This window comes from Cherax quadricarinatus, chromosome 96, assembly GCF_038502225.1.
Source record: "Cherax quadricarinatus isolate ZL_2023a chromosome 96, ASM3850222v1, whole genome shotgun sequence".
Taxonomy (NCBI): Eukaryota; Metazoa; Arthropoda; class Malacostraca; order Decapoda; family Parastacidae; genus Cherax; species Cherax quadricarinatus.
Genome location: NC_091387.1, coordinates 4188670 through 4208545, shown reverse-complemented (window position 1 = coordinate 4208545; position 19876 = coordinate 4188670). Strand labels below are relative to the sequence as shown.

Sequence of the window (19876 nt, the reverse complement as noted above, 5' to 3'; positions counted from 1 at the left end):
GTTCAGGTGCCAGTACTGAACGAATTTGTTCCCATAAGGAATATTGTTAATTAGATTAGTCCATTTCAGACCCCCAAACATACACATACAAACGCACTTACATAAATACACTTACATAATTGGTCACATTCGGAGGTAATCGTTATGCGGGGGTCCACTGTATAAATGAATACAAGTTAGGGATTTGCCACCTTCATGCTGGTTAATTATCTTAAGTTTCATCTCCACAGTAATTGTTTTTGCACCATTGTACAGTGGAACCTCAAATATTGAACTTAATCCATTCCAGGGGCTAGTTCTAAATTTGAAAAGTTTGAAAATCGAAGCAATATTTCCCATAAGAAATAATGGAAATACAATTAGTCCATTCCAGAAACCCAAAAATATTCATAAAAAAAATACATTTTATAGAGATTAATTACAGTTTTACATACACACAACAAATATAGTGTTCAATTATGTATTAATAAATTTAAATAAATTAAATTAAATAAATTAGTGAAGGGATTCAGGGAAACCGGTTATTTTCATATAGTCGGACTTGAGTCCTGGAAATGGGAAGTACAATGCCTGTACTTTAAATGAGGGGTTTGGTATATTGGCAGTTTGGAGGGATATGTTGTGTATCTTTATATGTATATGCTTCTGAAGTGTTGTATTCTGAGCACCTCTGCAAAAACAGTGATTATGTGCGAGTGAGGTGAAAGTGTTGAATGATGATGAAAGTATTTTCTTTTTGGGGATTTTCTTTCTTTTTTGGGTCACCCTGCCTCGGTGGGAGACGGCCGACTTGTTGAAAAAAAAAAGAAAATTAAATAAGCATATAAAATAACATTTTACTTACCTTTATTGAAGATTGGTGATGGCATCTTGAAGATAGGGAGGAGAGAGGGAGTTGGGGTTAGTGTTTGGAAGGAGAATCCCCCTCCATGAGGACTTCAGGTAAAGCCTTCTCTGGGGTTACTTCCCTTCTCTGTCTTTTAATGCCACTAGGACCAGCTTGAGAGTCACTGGGCCCCTGTCTCACAAAATAACTGTCCACAGTCCTCTGTTTCTGGCGCCTCTTTAACATTTCCCTAAAATGGGATATGGTTCTATCACTGAACTGGTTCCAGGAGTTTTCTGTATCAGATCGGCATACTACTTCCTTGCCTTTTTGCAAATAATCGTCTCTGAAACACTATCACCCGCCATCTCTTTATCCTTGATCCACACCAGCAACAACTTCTCAACCTCTTCAACTATTTGTGGTCTGTTTTTGGTTAGCATATTAACACCTTTTGCAACATCAGCTTCCTTGATTTGTTTTTTCTTTGACAGGATAGAACCGATGGTCGATTTGTTTTTTCCCATACATCCTGGCAAGCTCAACAAGTCTCACACCACTCTCATACTTCTGTATTATTTCCTTCTTCACATCTATGGTGTTTCTCACTTTCTTTACCACAGAGGTACCACTAGCAAGTTTCTTTGGCCCCATGGTAGCTTATTTCACAGTCCCACAAACACTAAACACAATGAAATAATCATAAAATGTTTGAATGAAAGCGCAGGTTAGTGTTCACTCAAGCATCAACAAAGCCAGACTGGGTCATGGCGCCTGCGCGGGGACACGGGCAGAGGCTGGCGGACAGGTCCGGTACCTGGCGGTCCGAAAATAGGGGCGCGTTCGATAATAAGGACAAAGTTGGTTCGAAAAAAGGGTTCTATTTTTGAAGCGTTCGATAAGTGATACATTCGAAATTTGAGGTTCCATTGTAAAGTCAAACCATCGTAAGTCAGGGAACATAATTGTTTTTGCACCATTGTAAAGTCAAACCATCGTAAGTCAGGGAACATAATTGTTTTTGCACCATTGTAAAGTCAAACCATCGTAAGTCAGGGAACATAATTGTTTTTGCACCATTGTAAAGTCAAACCATAGTAAGTCAGGGAACATAGTTGTTTTTGCACCATTGTAAAGTCAAACCATCGTAAGTCAGGGAACATAATTGTTTTTGCACCATTGTAAAGTCAAACCATCGTAAGTCAGGGAACATAATTGTAAAAAAAGGGTATTGAAAGAAATGTAGTGACAGCTGTGAAATGTAGTGACAGCTGTGAAATGTAGTGACAGCTGTGAAATGTAGTGACAGCTGTGAAATGTAGTGACAGCTGTGAAATGTAGTGGCAGCTGTGAAATGTAGTGACAGCTGTGAAATGTAGTGACAGCTGTGAAATGTAGTGACAGCTGTGAAATGTAGTAGCAGCTGTGAAATGTAGTGGCAGCTGTGAAATGTAGTGGCAGCTGTGAAATGAAGTGACAGCTGTGAAATGTAGTGACAGCTGTGAAATGTAGTGACAGCTGTGAAATGTATTGACAGCTGTGAAATGTAGTGGCAGCTGTGAAATGTAGTGACAGCTGTGAAATGTAGTGACAGCTGTGAAATGTAGTGGCAGCTGTGAAATGTAGTGACAGCTGTGAAATGTAGTAGCAGCTGTGAAATGTAGTGGCAGCTGTGAAATGTAGTGGCAGCTGTGAAATGAAGTGACAGCTGTGAAATGTAGTGACAGCTGTGAAATGTAGTGACAGCTGTGAAATGTAGTGACAGCTGTGAAATGTAGTGGCAGCTGTGAAATGTAGTGACAGCTGTGAAATGTAGTGACAGCTGTGAAATGTAGTGGCAGCTGTGAAATGTAGTGACAGCTGTGAAATGTAGTGACAGCTGTGAAATGTAGTGACAGCTGTGAAATGTAGTGACAGCTGTGAAATGTAGTAGCAGCTGTGAAATGTAGTGGCAGCTGTGAAATGTAGTGACAGCTGTGAAATGTAGTGACAGCTGTGAAATGTAGTGACAGCTGTGAAATGTAGTGACAGCTGTGAAATGTAGTGACAGCTGTGAAATGTAGTAGCAGCTGTGAAATGTAGTGGCAGCTGTGAAATGTAGTGACAGCTGTGAAATGTAGTGACAGCTGTGAAATGTAGTGACAGCTGTGAAATGTAGTGACAGCTGTGAAATGTAGTGACAGCTGTGAAATGTAGTGACAGCTGTGAAATGTAGTGACAGCTGTGAAATGTAGTGACAGCTGTGAAATGTAGTGACAGGTGTGAAATGTAGTGACAGCTGTGAAATGTAGTGACAGGTGTGAAATGTAGTGACAGCTGTGAAATGTAGTGACAGCTGTGAAATGTAGTGGCAGCTGTGAAATGTAGTGACAGCTGTGAAATGTAGTGACAGCTGTGAAATGTAGTGACGGCTGTGAAATGTAGTGACAGCTGTGAAATGTAGTGACAGCTGTGAAATGTAGTGACAGCTGTGAAATGTAGTGACAGCTGTGAAATGTAGTGACAGCTGTGAAATGTAGTGACAGCTGTGAAATGTAGTGACAGCTGTGAAATGTAGTGACAGCTGTGAAATGTAGTGACAGCTGTGAAATGTTTGTGATTAATACATAAATACATAATATATGAAGAGAAGCCATGGAACGGGTGAGGTTTGAACCCCTGGTGAGTGAGTCCTGAAACTCCAGACCAATGACGAGATTTCTCTTCCTTAATTTGAAGGTTTCTGCTTCATTAAGAGTACATCTTAATATTTCATGTACAGTGGACCCCCGGTTAACGATTTTAATCCGTGCAAGAGGGCTCATCGTTATGCGAAATAATCGTTATGCGAATGAATTTTCCCCATAAGAAATAATGGAAATAAAATTAATCCGTGCAAGACGCCCAAAAGTATGAAAAAAAATTTTTTTACCACATGAAATGTTAATTTTAATACACACAAACTGAAAAAGGCATGCACAATTAAATGACACTTACTTTTATTGAAGATCTGGTGATGATTGATGGGATGGGAGGAGGGGAGAGAGTGTGTTAGTGTTTAGAAGGGGAATCCCCTTCCATTAGGACTTGAGGTAGTAAGTCCTTTTCTGGGGTTACTTCCCTTCTTCTTTTAATGCCACTAGGGCCAGCTTCAGAGTCACTGGACTTCTTTCGCACAAGATATCTGTCCATAGTGGCCTGTACCTCTCGTTCCTTTATGACTTGCCTAAAGTGTTTCACAACATTGTCAGTGTAATAATCACCAGCACGGCTTGCAATAGCTGTGTGAGGGTGATTTTCATCCATGAAGGTTTGCACTTCAAGCCACTTAGCACAGATTTCCTTTATCTTTGTAGTAGGCAACTTCTTCAATTTCTCTCTCCCCTCCTCTGAACCAGTTTCCTCAGGTCTGGCCTCTTGCTCTTGAAGTTGATCTATCAGCTCATCAGTGGTTAGTTCTTCATTGTCCTCCTCCACCAACTCTTCCACATCCTCCCCACTAACCTCCAACCCCAAGGACTTTCCCAATGCCACAATGGATTCCTCAACTGGCACAGGATTCTCAGGGTTAGCCTCAAACCCTTCAAAATCCCTTTTGTCTACACATTCTGGCCACAGTTTCTTCCAAGCAGAGTTCAAGGTCCTCTTAGTCACTTCCTCCCAAGCCTTACCTATAAGGTTTACACAATTGAGGATATTAAAGTGATCTCTCCAAAACTCTCTTAGAGTCAGTTGAGTTTCTGAGGTCATTACAAAGCACCTTTCAAACAGAGCTTTTGTGTACAGTTTCTTGAAGTTGGAAATAACCTGCTGGTCCATGGGCTGCAGGAGAGGAGTGGTATTAGGAGGCAAAAACTTCACCTTAATGAAGCTCATGTCCCCATAAAGTCGCTCTGCCACGTCTGTAGGATGACCAGGGGCATTGTCTAACACCAGGAGGCACTTAAGTTCTAATTTCTTTTCAGTTAGGTAATTTTTCACATTGGGGGCAAATGCATGGTGTAACCAGTTATAGAAAAATTCCCTAGTGACCCATGCCTTACTGTTTGCCCTCCACAGCACACACAAATTATCCTTGAGGACATTCTTTTGCCTGAACGCTCTGGGAGTTTCAGAGTGATACACTAATAAAGGCTTCACTTTGCAATCACCAGTAGCATTGGCACACATCAACAAAGTAAGCCTGTCTTTCATAGGCTTATGTCCTGGGAGTGCCTTTTCCTCCTGAGTAATGTAGGTCCTGCTTGGCATTTTCTTCCAGAACAGGCCTGTTTCATCACAATTAAACACTTGTTCAGGTTTCAGTCCTTCAGTTTCTATGTACTCCTTGAATTCCTGCACATATTTTTCAGCCGCTTTGTGGTCCGAACTGGCAGCCTCACCATGCCTTATCACACTATGGATGCCACTACGCTTCTTAAATCTCTCAAACCAACCTTTGCTGGCCTTAAATTCACTCACATCATCACTAGTTGCAGGCATTTTTTTAATTAAATCCTCATGCAACTTCCTAGCCTTTTCACATATGATCGCTTGAGAGACGCTATCTCCTGCTATCTGTTTTTCATTTATCCACACCAATAAGAGTCTCTCAACATCTTCCATCAATTGCGATCTTTGTTTCGAAAACACAGTTGAACCTTTGGCAAGAACAGCTTCCTTGATTGTCTTTCTGGTGCCCACAATAGTAGCGATGGTTGATTGGGGTTTCTTGTACAGCTTGACTAGGTCGGCTATACGCACTCCACTTTCATACTTATCAATTATCTCTTTCTTCATCTCTATAGTAATTCTTACCCTTTGAGGTGTAGGGTTGGCACTAGAAGCTTTCTTGGGGCCCATGGTCACTTATTTTCCAGAAACAGCACCGAAAATACTGTAATAATACGAAATATTCCGAGTGTATGCTTGGATGTTACCGCGGAGGCTGGCTGGTAAACAATGGGACGGAGCGGCACATGTGAGGCTGGCTGAGGGCACATTGGACGCGTCTCGGACGAAAATCGGTATGCGGGTTTTTAATCGGTATGCGCGGCAAAAATTTTGCGATAAAAGTAATCGTTATGCGGAAAAATCGCTATGCGATGCCATCGTTATGCGGGGGTCCACTGTATTTTAAAAAAATCGTATGAAAAGTGCACCAAAATCTAATAGGTATTTTCTCCTCTCATATAATGGATTTTTAGTAAAAATGTTTTAATTTTTGCAATGGGCAGAAAAATAGTCCAAAAAATCATTATATGTTTTGATTAAATTTGAGAAAAATCTTCATATTTTTAGATACAGAATAAAGGAGGCTACTGTATTTAATATATATAAGATTTAATATATATAATATATATAAGATATTGGCAGTTTGGAGGGATATGTTGTGTATCTTTATATGTATATGCTTCTGAAGTGTTGTATTCTGAGCACCTCTGCAAAAACAGTGATAATGTGCGAGTGTGGTGAAAGTGTTGAATGATGATGAAAGTATTTTCTTTTTGGGGATTTTCTTTCTTTTTTGGGTCACCCTGCCTCGGTGGCAGACGGCCGACTTGTTGAAAAAAAAAAAAAAAAAAAAAAAAAAAAAAAAAATAAAAAAAAGATTCCTTCTTTACCGGTTAGTCGGATTTGAGTCCTGGAGGTGGGAAGTACAATGGCTGCACTTTAACCCTTAAACTGTCCAAACATAGATCTACGTTTGCGAGCATAGCGCTCCGACCTTGATTTTCTCTATAAGAAACAATGTAAAAAAAATGTAGATCTATGTTTGGAGTGCTACGCAAGCAAACGTAAATCTATGTTTGGACAGTTTAAGGGTTAAAGGAGGGGTTTGGGATATTGGCTATTTGGGGTTGACGTCTAAACTGTCATATCTGAGGCCTCTGCAAAGATAGTGATTATGTGTGAATGATGGTGAAAGTATTGAATGATGGTGAAAGTGTTGAATGATGGTAAGTGTGTTTCTTTTTGGGTCACCCTGCCTCAGGGAGAGGTGGCTGATTTGTTGAAAGAAAAATAAAACTCCTTCTTTTTTCTTTGATTCAGGTGTCCACGGAGCACTAATGGTGTATGAAGTGCGCTTCAATTCCGAGGTTCTTGCAGCTCTGCTTTCCATCCCGAGTGGAAAGACACTTCTAAGACGACACCTCAACACACACTTCAAGGAGCTGGTGGGTCGTTCCGTAGTACAGGAGAAGAGAGAATTGGAAGCATCATCGGGGTACACTCCACTCACCACCTCAGCTAAAGTTAAGGTCAGAGTCTTAAGTTTTTCTTTTTTGATAGATTTTTAGAGTGAATTTTTGTCATACAAAATTAAATCTAATAAGGTAATTTTATGTATATTTTCACTTTAGTGTTGTTTTTTTGTTCTCAGTGCAAAAAATTCACCTCAATACATAAAATAATCAAACCAGGATTTAAACCCAAGGAAAGTGAGTCCTAAAAGTCCAGGACTCACTTGCCATGGGTTCAAACTCCACCCGTTCTGTGGTTTGTTTATTTTTTTTTTTTTTTTTTTTTTTTTTTTTTCAACAAGTCGGCTGTCTCCCACCGAGGCAGGGTGACCCAAAAAAGAAAGAAAACAATTTTCTTCTTATTATTCTTTTTAGTAATCTTTACAGGAAAAGGGGTTACTAGCCCATTGTTCCCGGCATTTTAGTTTGTTTATAACCGTGTTATTATGATTTCGTGAGTCATAAAGTAATGCAAGACAGTGATGGAGTGAGTGATGATGAAAGTGTTTCTTCTTTTTCAGGTCACCTGCCTCGGTGGGAAACGGCCAGTGTGTTAAAAAAAAATAGTTTTTGTGACATGTAGAATACAAAACTATGGATTTAAAAAATAAAAAAAGCACAATACACAAATAACTCACACATAGGAGAGAGAGAAGCTTATGACAATGTTTCAGTCTGACTTGGACCATTTACAAAGTCACACTATGATTGAAAGCACCTTTTCCATTAACACCTCAACTTCCATTGTCTATATATATTTCTACAGAGGAGCAATCAAAGTTCCTGCATGCTAAGTTATATGAGTGTGTGTAGTGTGGTTATAGTTTTACAGGGAGTTTATATAGTACAGGTCAACCATCACTAATCCGGTGTCACTGGGACCTGTTGGGTGCCGGATTAGTGATTTTGCCGAATCACAGAATGGTCTACACCTTTCAGCAATTCACCTGTCAACTGAATTTGAAATTATGCTAGCTGAAATTAGTGATGGAACTGGATTTGATTGCTGGATCAGTGATGGCTGGCCTGTATTTGCCAGAGAATTCCCTTTAGGTTACAAAGGCCTCCACAAACCTGCACTCTCAAAGAGAGCTTAAGGTTGAGAATTCTTCCAATAGAAGCAGCAAGAAAAAAAAGAGCCTGCCCATGAAGTGAAGCTATATGTGAAGTGTACAGCCTAAACATCTATTATTTTACTATCACTGTCACGAAAATCATAGAACATAATACACTGATCTCCAAACCCCAAGTGGTAGCGTGACTTTGTATAAATGGTCCAAGTCAGACCGAAACGTCCGACTTGGATGGCTTATTTGTGTAACTATGGATTCCATAATCTTATAAAAGTATGAGTAAAAACCAATCCAAAATACATTTCAGATGCCGAAAAAGTCACAGTTTTCACTGAAACGGAAGAAATCCAAAGCAGAAACGGATTTTGATGACCTGTTGTGTCCTCTTGATGAGAAGCCTCCAGTAGGTGCCATGCAGGACAAGGAAAAGGAGGTAAGGCAAGAATAAATAAAATGGAGAAGATGAATTTTGTGATGATAGACAAGTTGAAGAAGAAAGTAGGTAGACAGGTGTTGGATGAGGTAAGAGAAAGATTTGTGTCTGTGGTGGATGAAGTAAGAGAAAGATTTGTCTGTTGTGGATGAAGTAAGAGAAAGATTTGTGTCTGTGTTGGATGAAGTAAGAGAAAGATTTGTGTCTGTGGTGGATGAGGTAAGAGAAAGATTTGTGTCTGTGGTGGATGAGGTAAGAGAAAGATTTGTGTCTGGTGGATGAAGTAAGAGAAAGATTTGTGTCTGGTGGATGAAGTAAGAGAAAGATTTGTGTCTGTGGTGGATGAGGTAAGAGAAAGATTTGTGTCTGTGGCAGATGAGGTAAGAGAAAGATTTGTGTCTGTGGCAGATGAGGTAAGAGAAAGATTTGCGTCTGTCGGATGAGGTAAAAGAAAGATTCATACATTTAAGAACAATATCATGGAGGAACACGAGCAGGCTACTGACTCATACTTGACAGTTATTTTTAATTGACAATAACCACAAAATTGAAGTAATTAACAGGTGAATTTTAAAAGTATCTTTAAACTTTACCAATTTAAAGAGTTTTTAATTTATGCTGGTTATGTTTAGTTTCATGGGATGTTATTTACTTTATGTTGTGTGAGGCGTAGTGTGAAAGTTTTTTTTTTTTTTTGGGGGGGGGGGAAGGGGGGATATAAATTTGGACATACAGCATGCATGTGTGAGTGTGTAAGGAGTGAGTGGAGGCAAATAGTTTTTGGGACTTGATGAGCTGTTGGAGTGTGAGCATGGTAATGTTTTGTGAAGAGATTCAGGGATACCAGTTAGCCAGACTTGAGTCCTGGAGGTGTGGAGCGCAATGCCTGCACTTTAAAGGAGGGGTTAGAGATAGTTGTTGTTTAGAGTGACATCTAAACTGTCGTATCTGAGTGCCTCTGGCAAGGCAGTGATGGTGTGAATGATGGTGAAATTTTCTTTTTTGGGTTGCCCTGTCTTAGTGGGAGAAGGCCAACATATATCACAACTGCTGAGTTATTAGTTTACATACTACACTTAATGAATATTTTGCTTCACTCACAATTTTTAAAACTTATACAGTGGACCCCCGCATAATGATTACCTCCGAATGCGACCAATTATGTAAGTGTATTTATGTAAGTGCGTTTGTACGTGTATGTTTGGGGGTCTGAAATGGACTAATCTACTTCACAATATTCCTTATGGGAATAAATTCGGTCAGTACTGGCACCTGAACATACTTATGGAGTGAAAAAATATCGTTAACCGGGGGTCCACTGTATATGGTTTGACAGCATTGTTATGGAGGATTTAGCAGAATTTTTATAAATTTCAGTGTTTTTAAGGCCATATTCATGTTTTTTTTATTTTTGTTTTTTTGGTAAACATGTTCTTTGTAGGCATATAATATACAGTAGTCCCTTGAATTATTTGAGTTCTATAATATATGCTCAGTGTTTTTAAATGTATTAGTATTCCACCTAATTCATCTAAGATTTTGAAACCTTCATGACTATACAGTACATTGTGTGGTGTGACATATTGAAATTATGTTGTATGATAGTAGCTTTGGAACTTGTACAGTACAGTGGACCCCCGGTTTACGATATTATTTCATTCCAGAAGTATGTTCAGGTGCCAGTACTGACCGAATTTGTTCCCATAAGAAATATTGTGAAGTAGATTAGTCCATTTCAGTCCCCCAAACATACACGTACAAACGCACTTACATAAATACACTTACATAATTGGTCACATTCGGAGGTGATCGTTATGCGGGGGTCCACTGCATTTCATTCCAGAAGTATGTTCAGGTGCCAGTACTGAATGAATTTGTTCCCATAAGGAATATTGTGAATTAGATTAGTCCATTTCAGACCCCCAAACATACACGTACAAACGCACTTACATAAATACACTTACATAATTGGTTGCATTGGGATGTGATCGTAAAGCGGGGGTCCACTGTATTATATTCATGTGGATGTGGATAGAGTAAGAGGAATTTTGGTGAATTTCTTTGTGGATGCTGTTGCTGGTAAGAGAGAATGGGATGTTTTGATATGACCGGAGTGAAAGTAAGCGCTTGTTATGCTCCTGACAGTGTAGTACAGTACAGTTGCTCCTCGACTTACGGTATTTTGACTTACTGAAGGCGGCAAATCTGTAACTTGTATACATTTTTTTTTTACCTTTCAGTACTGGTATTTAGTTACAGTAATTATTTGTTAATTTACTTATTCAGTGACAGTAGTTTAAATAACTACTTATTTAGCATATCATATTCGCCTTCACAATATTTTTAACTTACGATGGACTCCTCTGAACATAACCCTATTGTAAGTCAACGACCACCTGTATTTAAGTATGAATGTATAAAAATATAAATTTTTGTAGTTGTAAAATGTGAGAAAACACTAGTGAGATGATGATAAAATAATGTTGGGAATCAAAAAATAACAGTACAGGTTTGACAGTTTCTTAGCATGAGTCTTCATTAAGTTGTTTGCACAAATATTAATTTTAAATATTAACTGATTCTATAATTAGTCTTTTTTTTTTTTTTTTTTTTTTTTTAATTTTTTTTAGCCTGTTTCCTTCTCTATAGTATAAATCCAATTATCAGAATTGGTCAGAATCAACTAAAGTCCAGATACTGCGATTAAATTTTTTGGATATTCTAAGTGCTATTTACTGTCTTCTTCTTCTTCTTTCAACACACCGGCCATATCCCATCGAGGCGGGGCGGCCCAAAGGAAATAACAAAAGTTTCTCCTTTTAAATTTAGTAATGTATACAGGAGAAGGGGTTACTAGCCCCTTGCTCCCGGCATTTTAGTCGCCTCTTACAACACGCATGGCTTAATGAGGAAGAATTCTGTTCCACTTCCCCATGGAGATAAGAGGAAATAAACAAGTACAAGAACTAGAAAGAAAATAGAAGAAAACCCAGACGGGTGTGTATATATATGTGCTTGTACATGTATGTGTTGTGTGAACTAAGTGTAAGTAGAAGTAGCAAGACGTACCTGAAATCTTGCATGTTTATGAGACAGAAAAACAACACCAGCAATCCTACCATCATGTAAAATAATTACAGGCATCTATTTCACACTCACCTGGCAGGATGGTAGTACCTTCCTGGGCAGTTGCTGTCTACCAACCTACTACCACAGGATGGTAGTAGCTCCCATGGTGGTGATGTCTACCTACCTACTACCACAGAACAGTAGTAGCTCCCTGGGTGATGGTGTCTACCTACCTACTACCACAGGATGGTAGTAGCTCCCTCGGTGATGCTGTCTACCTACCTATTACCACAGGATGGTAGTAGCTCCCATGGTGGTGATGTCTACCTACCTACTACCACAGAACAGTAGTAGCTCCCTGGGTGATGGTGTCTACCTACCTACTACCACAGGATGGTAGTACCTCCCTCGGTGATGCTGTCTACCTACCTATTACCACAGGATGGTAGTAGCTCCCTGGGTGATGCTGTCTACCTACCTACTACCACAGGATGGTAGTACCTCCCTGGGTGGTGCTGTCTATCTACCTACTACCACAGGATGGTAGTAGCTCCCTGGGTGATGCTGTCTACCTTCCTACTACCACAGGATGGTAGTAGCTCCCTGGGTGATGCTGTCTACCTACCTACTATCATAGGATGGTAGTACCTCCCTGGGTGGTGCTGTCTATCTACTTACTACCACAGGATGGTAGTAGCTCCCTGGGTGATGCTGTCTACCTTCCTACTACCACAGGATGGTAGTAGCTCCCTGGGTGATGCTGTCTACCTACCTACTACCACAGGACAGTAGTGGCTCCCTGGGTGGTGCTGTCTACCTACCTACTACCACAGGACAGTAGTACCTCCCTGGGTGATGCTGTCTACCTACCTACTACCACAGGATGGTAGTACCTCCCTGGGTGATGCTGTCTACCTACCTACTACCACAGGATGGTAGTACCTCCCTGGGTGATGCTGTCTACCTACCTACTACCACAGGATGGTAGTACCTCCCTGGGTGGTTCTGTCTACCTACCTACTACCACAGGATGGTAGTACCTCCCTGGGTGGTTCTGTCTACCTACCTACTACCACAGGACAGTAGTACCTCCCTGGGTGGTTCTGTCTACCTACCTACTACCACAGGACGGTAGTACCTCCCTGGGTGATGCTGTCCCCCAACCTACTACCTGGGTTACTGTCTTTATAATGTCTTAGTTCAGTGCTTAAATTTTCTGCTAATCACTATTACACACACATTAATTACACAAATAAGTCATCAAGATTCTCAACAGGTTAGTCATCACAATTCTTCAACAGTAAGGTCATGGTCAGAACATTAATAAACTTGAGAAATATATGGATATTTCTTGGATTCATTAATAAACATGAGAAATACGTGTATGGATATTTCTTGGATACATTAATAAAGCTAAGAAATATATAATATTTCCTTGATACATTAATACTTAAGAAATATATAATATTTCTTTGATTTTAGTTAACTTAAGAAATACAGTATATATTTCTTTGATACATTAGCCCTTAAACTGTCCAAACATAGATCTACATTCATGTGCCTAGCACTCCGACCTTTATTTTCTCCATTTGAAAGCACGTAAAAAAATGTAGATCTACGTTCGGAGTGCTACGCACACGAACGTAGATCTACGTTTGGACATTAAGGGTTAATAAACTTAAGAAATACTATATGGATATTTCTTTAATAGCATCACTTAATTTGAAATTATGTAGCCCATCATAAGGGGAAAAAAATGATGTTATTGAATAATATATTAATTTTTGATGACTAGCCGTTTCACAAATTTCTCAAGTTCACAGCATTATAAAAAAATTATTGAGCAAAATTAAATCTTTGATTTAATGGACTTTAGAATTTTTTCTGTTGCCCCGAGGCAGGGTGACTGACAGAGAAAAATAAATGTTTTTCTTATGATGTTGCATAAACTGATATGCAAACAGTGGTTGAAGGTCGTTGTTCTTCATTGTTACATTCACCGCAAAACAATCTCATAATTATTTACCACAATCACTGTTACCCACCATTCTCTTCCATTCCCTGTTAGTCCGTTAAATTGAGGGTTTAATGTTAATACCTATCGGGGAAGCGGAAAAGAATTCTTCCTCTGTAAAGTCATGTGTGTCATAAGGGGCGCATGACTGACGGAGGAAGTCATACATGTAAGAGGTGACTAAAATGCTGGGAGCAAGGGGCTAGTAACCCCTTCTTATGTTTTTGTTTTCAGGTTACCCTGCCTCAGATATGACTGATTTGTTGAAAAAAAAAAAAAGTATTGGTAAAGTTAGTTAAATGCTGAATAGAGCCATTAACTCTTAAACTGCCAATGGGGGTAAAATTGAAGTGCCCAAATATTTAAAAAATAAGATTTTTCATTTTTACCAAAAAAATCGGCCTTCGTTTTACACGGTTAAAAAATGAAAATGAAGTTACAACTTGCCCAGAAATAATTACACCTACCATCCGACTTACGACCTGCTCGACTTACGACCACTCGACTTACGACCGTGTTTTTATGCCAAATTTCTTAGAAATAAACAAGTGTTTGTGTTGTACACAGTGTTTATCCTAAACCTTACAGTATAAAATACAGTACTAACAACATAAAACGTAAAGTAAAACATGAAATACCAAAATAAAACAATAAAATAAAGTCATTACAAAAATGTTTTATTGATATTCAGTAGTAAAGTTCGACTTATGACCATTTTGACTTACGACCGGTTTCTCGGAACCGAACTCGGTCGTAAGTCGGATGGTAGGCGTATTTGAAATTTCTTGAGTGAGCTTCACATGGTAACCTGGTTGTTGTGTCCTTCATGCTTGCAATTCATTGCTATTAGCACTTTTGACCATTTTTTCATCATTTTTCATCATTTTTTTTTTTCAAAACGTATGTTTTCAGACCGTATTTACAGGATATTTAGTGTTCAGTGCCTGATTATTTATTATTTCAAGAAAATTTTATTGTCTTGTGGCAGACTACCTAAACTCTACCTTAAACACTGGTTCAACACTGCCCTAAACAATGGTTAAACACTGTCTTAAACACCGGTTAAACTGCCATAAATATTGGTTCATCACTGCCATAAACACTGGCTAAACACTGCCTTAAACACTGCCCTATACACTGGTTAAACATTGCCCTGAATACTACCTAAACACTGATTAAACCCTACCCTAAACACTGGTTAAACACTGACTAAAACACAACCTAAACACTGCCCTAAACACTACCCAAATGTTGCCCTAAACACTACCCTAAACACTACCCTAAACACTGCCCTAAACACTGCCCTAAACACTGGTCAAAACACTACCTACATACATGCACACCCATTGATCAACATGTGTGTCAGTTTAATTTGATTTTTCCAATGAAGGATTCTGGATAATTGGATTTTTACTGTATTAGTATAGTACAAACTTACTACCAGACAATTGATAATCTTCTCATCACTACTGTTAACCCTATTAAAAATTTAGGCATGTTAAAAATCTTTAACTTTGGAATGTAATTACTTAAGGAATTAGTAAATGTAGTTAATGTCTAGATTGCATGTTAATTGTACAGTGCAATCCCGGAGAATATTGGTTACTTAAACAATTTATTTTTAAATAATTTTGTCACCAAAATTAAGAGATGATTATGCTTTTGATAGAATGAAAATATTTTCTGCATTCAAGCAAACATATTTATCTTTATTTTTGAGTATATGATCAAGGTTGGAATATTAATTAAAACTAGTTGAAAAACTAATTTTAATGTACTATGGAGTCCTGCTTAGCTGCTGTATAAGATGTAAATAAATGGTTCAGAGAACCAACAAGTTGATAAATTAGACACATGTGCAACTCTTGGGTATCTTTATTGAGGAAATGTTTTGCCACACAGTGGCTTCATCAGTCCATACAAAGGAGAATGGTGAGGAACAGGAGGAGTTTGAGATTGAGGGACTGATTATCTCAAACTCCTCCTGTTCTTCACCATTCTCCTTTGTATGGACTGATGAAGCCACTGTGTGGCGAAATGTTTCCTCATTAAAGATACTGTCTTGGCCAACAGAATTAAAATTAAAGACCGGTTTAGCCTGTATACAGTATAACAAAATTTGAATGGAGGCGAGTTGCTTAGACTTGGATATATTCCTGCTGGGTTGTTATGGGATTGCAAATTATTTTAACTCAAGTGACAAGGAACCATGTTTAAAACAAGAACAAAAAGGCACAATACCACAACTAGAACAATGCATAAATAACCCCCACATAGTAGAAAGAAACTTACGATGACGTTTCAGTTCAATTTGAACCATTAAATCGGTCCGAATTGGATCAAAACGTAGTTTTAGGTTTCTTCTTCCTATGTGCAGGTTGTGTAAAACAATTACTTTAGCCAGATTTTTCCTATAACTTTGAAGAATGGTTGCATTACCTATGACCAGTTTATGGTTTATGTTAGTGCAGCAGATACCCTTGCTGGACATCCAGGTTTTAAGTTCCCTACAGTATTCTTTGATTGTTAAATTTCAGTTTAATTGCAGAGGCCAGTACTAAGAGTAGATTGAGTTGCCAAGACACCCAAGTGACAAGGGTAACGTGTGATTTCAGTATTTATTTGTTGCTACCGGAGCAGAGCTATGCTTATGGTGTCTCATTTTCAGCCATTAAGTCAAATAACTTGTTAATATTACCAAATGTAAAAGGAGAACTATTGTTTTTCTTTATAGACCACCCTGCCTCAGTGGGATACAGCTGGTTCATTGAAAACAAAAAAGAAAAACTTGTTAATATTTCAGTGGTTATAATGCTTTCTATCACCTCTTTTGATCAGTTGCGTTGTTCCTTACCACTGTTTGTTGTTCCTGGTGTGTTTAACACACCCTGAAATCCCTATAAATGTAACTTGTTTATTATGGAAGAAATTGCAATAAATTGCATGATTGCAAATATGAGAAAAATATCACAACAAAAATGGGGAATAAAACCTGAGCGCTTTCGTGTGCTTGCACACATGAAAGTGCTCAGGTTTTTCCTATTTTCACTGTGGTATTTTTTCATGCTTTGCTTATGGTGTGTTTGGTAACATAGTGGACGTCTAGTCACATTTTGAAATACATATGTGCCATTAATGGTGACTAACATGCCGGGAGTAAGGGGCTAGTAACCCCTTCTCCTGTATATATTACTAAAGTTAAAAAGAGAAACTTTCGTTTTTGTTATTGGGTCACCCTGCCTTGGTGGGATATGGCCGGTTTGTTGAAAGATGATGATGTGTCGTTAATGTAATAGATGCTTTGCAAATTGTTGTGCAGCCAGAGGAAAATGCCTGAATCATGCAGTGTATGTAAATCATATAAGGAGATATCCAGTGTAATGTAACATTAATATCCTTTAGTCAAAATATTTCAGATTGAAAAAGGTTGCATAGTTTTAGTCTTGCATGGTAATCATAGCACAGTACTTTTGTTCTTAAAATCAGTTTAGCTGTATATTGTGCGTCACAACGAGGTCCTGCATTTTCGAGCCTGTTGTACTGCGTTATGAGTGTAACTTGTGTTGTATATGTGTGCGAAGTGTCATGCACCTCCTCCGCCTCTTAGCTTTCTCGTGTGGCTAACCATTTTCTCTTCTCCATGGCACTGCTTCCCACAGACCAATGGTGATGGCAGGCTTTGTTGAGGTAAATATACCTGTACGTATTGCCAGTTTACAAAATGTGTAAGCTTGTCAAAATAGTTATTTTATTAAGCAATCTCCTGGCAAGCGTGTAAGTCATGTATTTGAATTTCTTTATACCTTAATCAAGAGTTATAGACCTTTTAAATACTAATTAACATCTTTAAATTCCCAGCTATATGTAAGGAACTTGAAAATGTTTTTCAAATTAGCAAAATCACCTAAAATTACACAATGAGGAATACTTGTAATACAGAAACTTTTCTCAGTATTCATACCAAGAACTAATGCTTCTTGTCACCACTGCAGCGTCTCCAACGAGCATCCGCCCCACCAGTGATTGGCCGCATCACCAAGGTGTAGTTGGAAGACTCCACTGGTTGTCAGGTCTTTCTAGTCTCTGACCTGCCTGCACCTCACATCGTCGCCTGTGTCCAGTGCCTCTTTATTGACACGAGCCAGTGTACATTCATCCAAGTCGGGGATTTAAACTTTTAAAACCTCTGTAGTCAAGAGTTACAATTTATTGTACTAATTAAAGAATATCGGTTATAAATGACATTTCTAAATACTGTTTCATTAACTAAGCATAGTAATTATACATGGACAAATAATGCACATGTAGGAGAGAGAAGCTTATGATGATTTGGTCTGATTTGGACCATTTACAAGTCACACTAACACACAAGGATGTGTTACAAGTCACACTAACACACAAGGATGTGTTACAAGTCACACTAACACACAAGGATGTGTTACAAGTCACACTAACACACAAGGATGTGTTACAAGTCACACTAATGCACAAGGATGTGTTACAAGTCACACTAACGCACAAGGATGTGTTACAAGTCACACTAACACACAAGGATGTGTTACAAGTCACACTAACACACAAGGATGTGTTACAAGTCACACTAACACACAAGGATGTGTTACAAGTCACACTAATGCACAAGGATGTGTTACAAGTCACACTAATGCACAAGGATGTGTTACAAGTCACACTAACACACAAGGATGTGCTACAAGTCGCACTAACACACAAGGATGTGTTACAAGTCGCACTAACACACAAGGATGTGTTACAAGTCACACTAACACACAAGGATGTGTTACAAGTCGCACTAACACACAAGGATGTGTTACAAGTCACACTAACACTTTCATTAGTGTGCCTTGTAAATGGTCTAAGTTGAACCAAAACATCGTTACAAGCTGCTCTTTCCTATGTGCGGGTTATTTGTGTATTGTTCCAGTCATGGTATTGTACCTTTTTGTTCTAAATAGTAATTACCAGTGTTGATGACTTGGCAGTCTAAGTACCTTAGAAGTAAAGGAAGAGTTACATAATAATTAACAGTATATTGAATTAGTCAAATGAGAAATTTCGTCAAAAAACCAGATGCATATGAGACATACAGTACAATACTATTTCTTGTGCTCTGAAACAGACTGACTTCTATGAATGAATTTTCAGGCTTAGCAACCTGTACGTGCCTTATTGTTATAGAATTTACCGAAATGTCATTCCATGCAGGCAGTTTGGAGAAATGGCAGTTGCATAACATTGCGTGTTTGGACTCGACTTGTAGTGAGTGCGATTGCTTTACCTAAGCCATTTTTACTTTTGATATGATAGATTTTGCATTTTCTTTGAAATAAAGTTTGTTCTTTCTAAATAACTATTATTATTTTTTTTCAGTGACGTTTCTAAATAACTATAAATTTTGTTTCAGTCAAATAGCTTCGTGTTTTAGAATTTTTTGTAAAATTTTAGTTTTGTGTTAATAGAAATTAAGATAATTAAGTTTTAGTAGATATCTATTGACTCAACTATATTTTTTTTTATTTTTTTGGGAAGGGAAATAAGTATCGGAAAAATGCCGAATTGTTTTCACTTAAAAAAATAAAGGTAGAGACCTGTACTTTTTTATATATTGACCTTGAGATTAGTGTGAAGGGACCGTAAGATTATTTTGTTCATTGGGATTTGTTGATGGACTACGAACCGTGGTTTGATGGGTTGATTGTTGCCTGCATAACTTGATCAACGTGTAATTTAAATTACCACGGAAGATGCTTGTACATGTTGTACAAGGTATAATAATACGGTTATTGGGGTCTTTTAGGGGGGTGTGTGCTAAAGTATTAGCATTGGTGGGTATCAGCTAATTTTTATGGTATTGGTATCGTCCCATTGTTAGTTTCAAGGAAATGCTTTTTTTTTTTTAATGCATCTAGTTAGGGTGACCCAAAAAGAAGGATTTTTTTTTTTTTTTTTAATACATCAAGGTTGGATGACCCAGAGAGAGGAAATGCTCATCTTGTTTTAAACAAAATGTTTGAATCGTTCTATTTATATAAAGTTTATTAATGAATTTAATATTGATTTTTCTCTGGCTGTTTTTTAGGATACTGTAATTTATTAAAAAAAAAAATCATGGAGTAGATGATTTATGAATGGATATTAGTGTTCATTAAGCTTTTCAGAAAATCATGCATTACCTCTCCTCAAGGTAGGTTGTTGAGGCCAGTGATGGGCTCGTGATCCAAGGAATTGAACGTGTCCTTC

General features: G+C 38.2%; 1 protein-coding gene across 9 annotated transcripts in view; it reads left to right on the top strand.

Annotated features, from left to right (window-relative positions):
- Nucleotides 1–19584, top strand: part of LOC128701729 (Liprin-beta) — a 144086-nt gene extending 124502 nt beyond the window's left edge. For 6 of the 9 annotated variants that reach the window (XM_053795616.2, XM_053795612.2, XM_053795615.2 and 3 more), the window contains 3 exons: nt 6839–7047; nt 8410–8535; nt 17611–19584. In XM_053795616.2, the coding sequence (XP_053651591.1) occupies nt 6839–7047; nt 8410–8535; nt 17611–17664 (389 nt within the window). In that variant the 3' untranslated portion in view covers nt 17665–19584. Of the gene's footprint in view, nt 1–6838; nt 7048–8409; nt 8536–17277; nt 17318–17610 lie in introns of all 9 variants that reach the window. The other 3 variants (XM_070105026.1, XM_053795610.2, XM_053795611.2) reach the window with 2 other exon arrangements.
- Nucleotides 19585–19876: the final 292 nt, after the last annotated feature.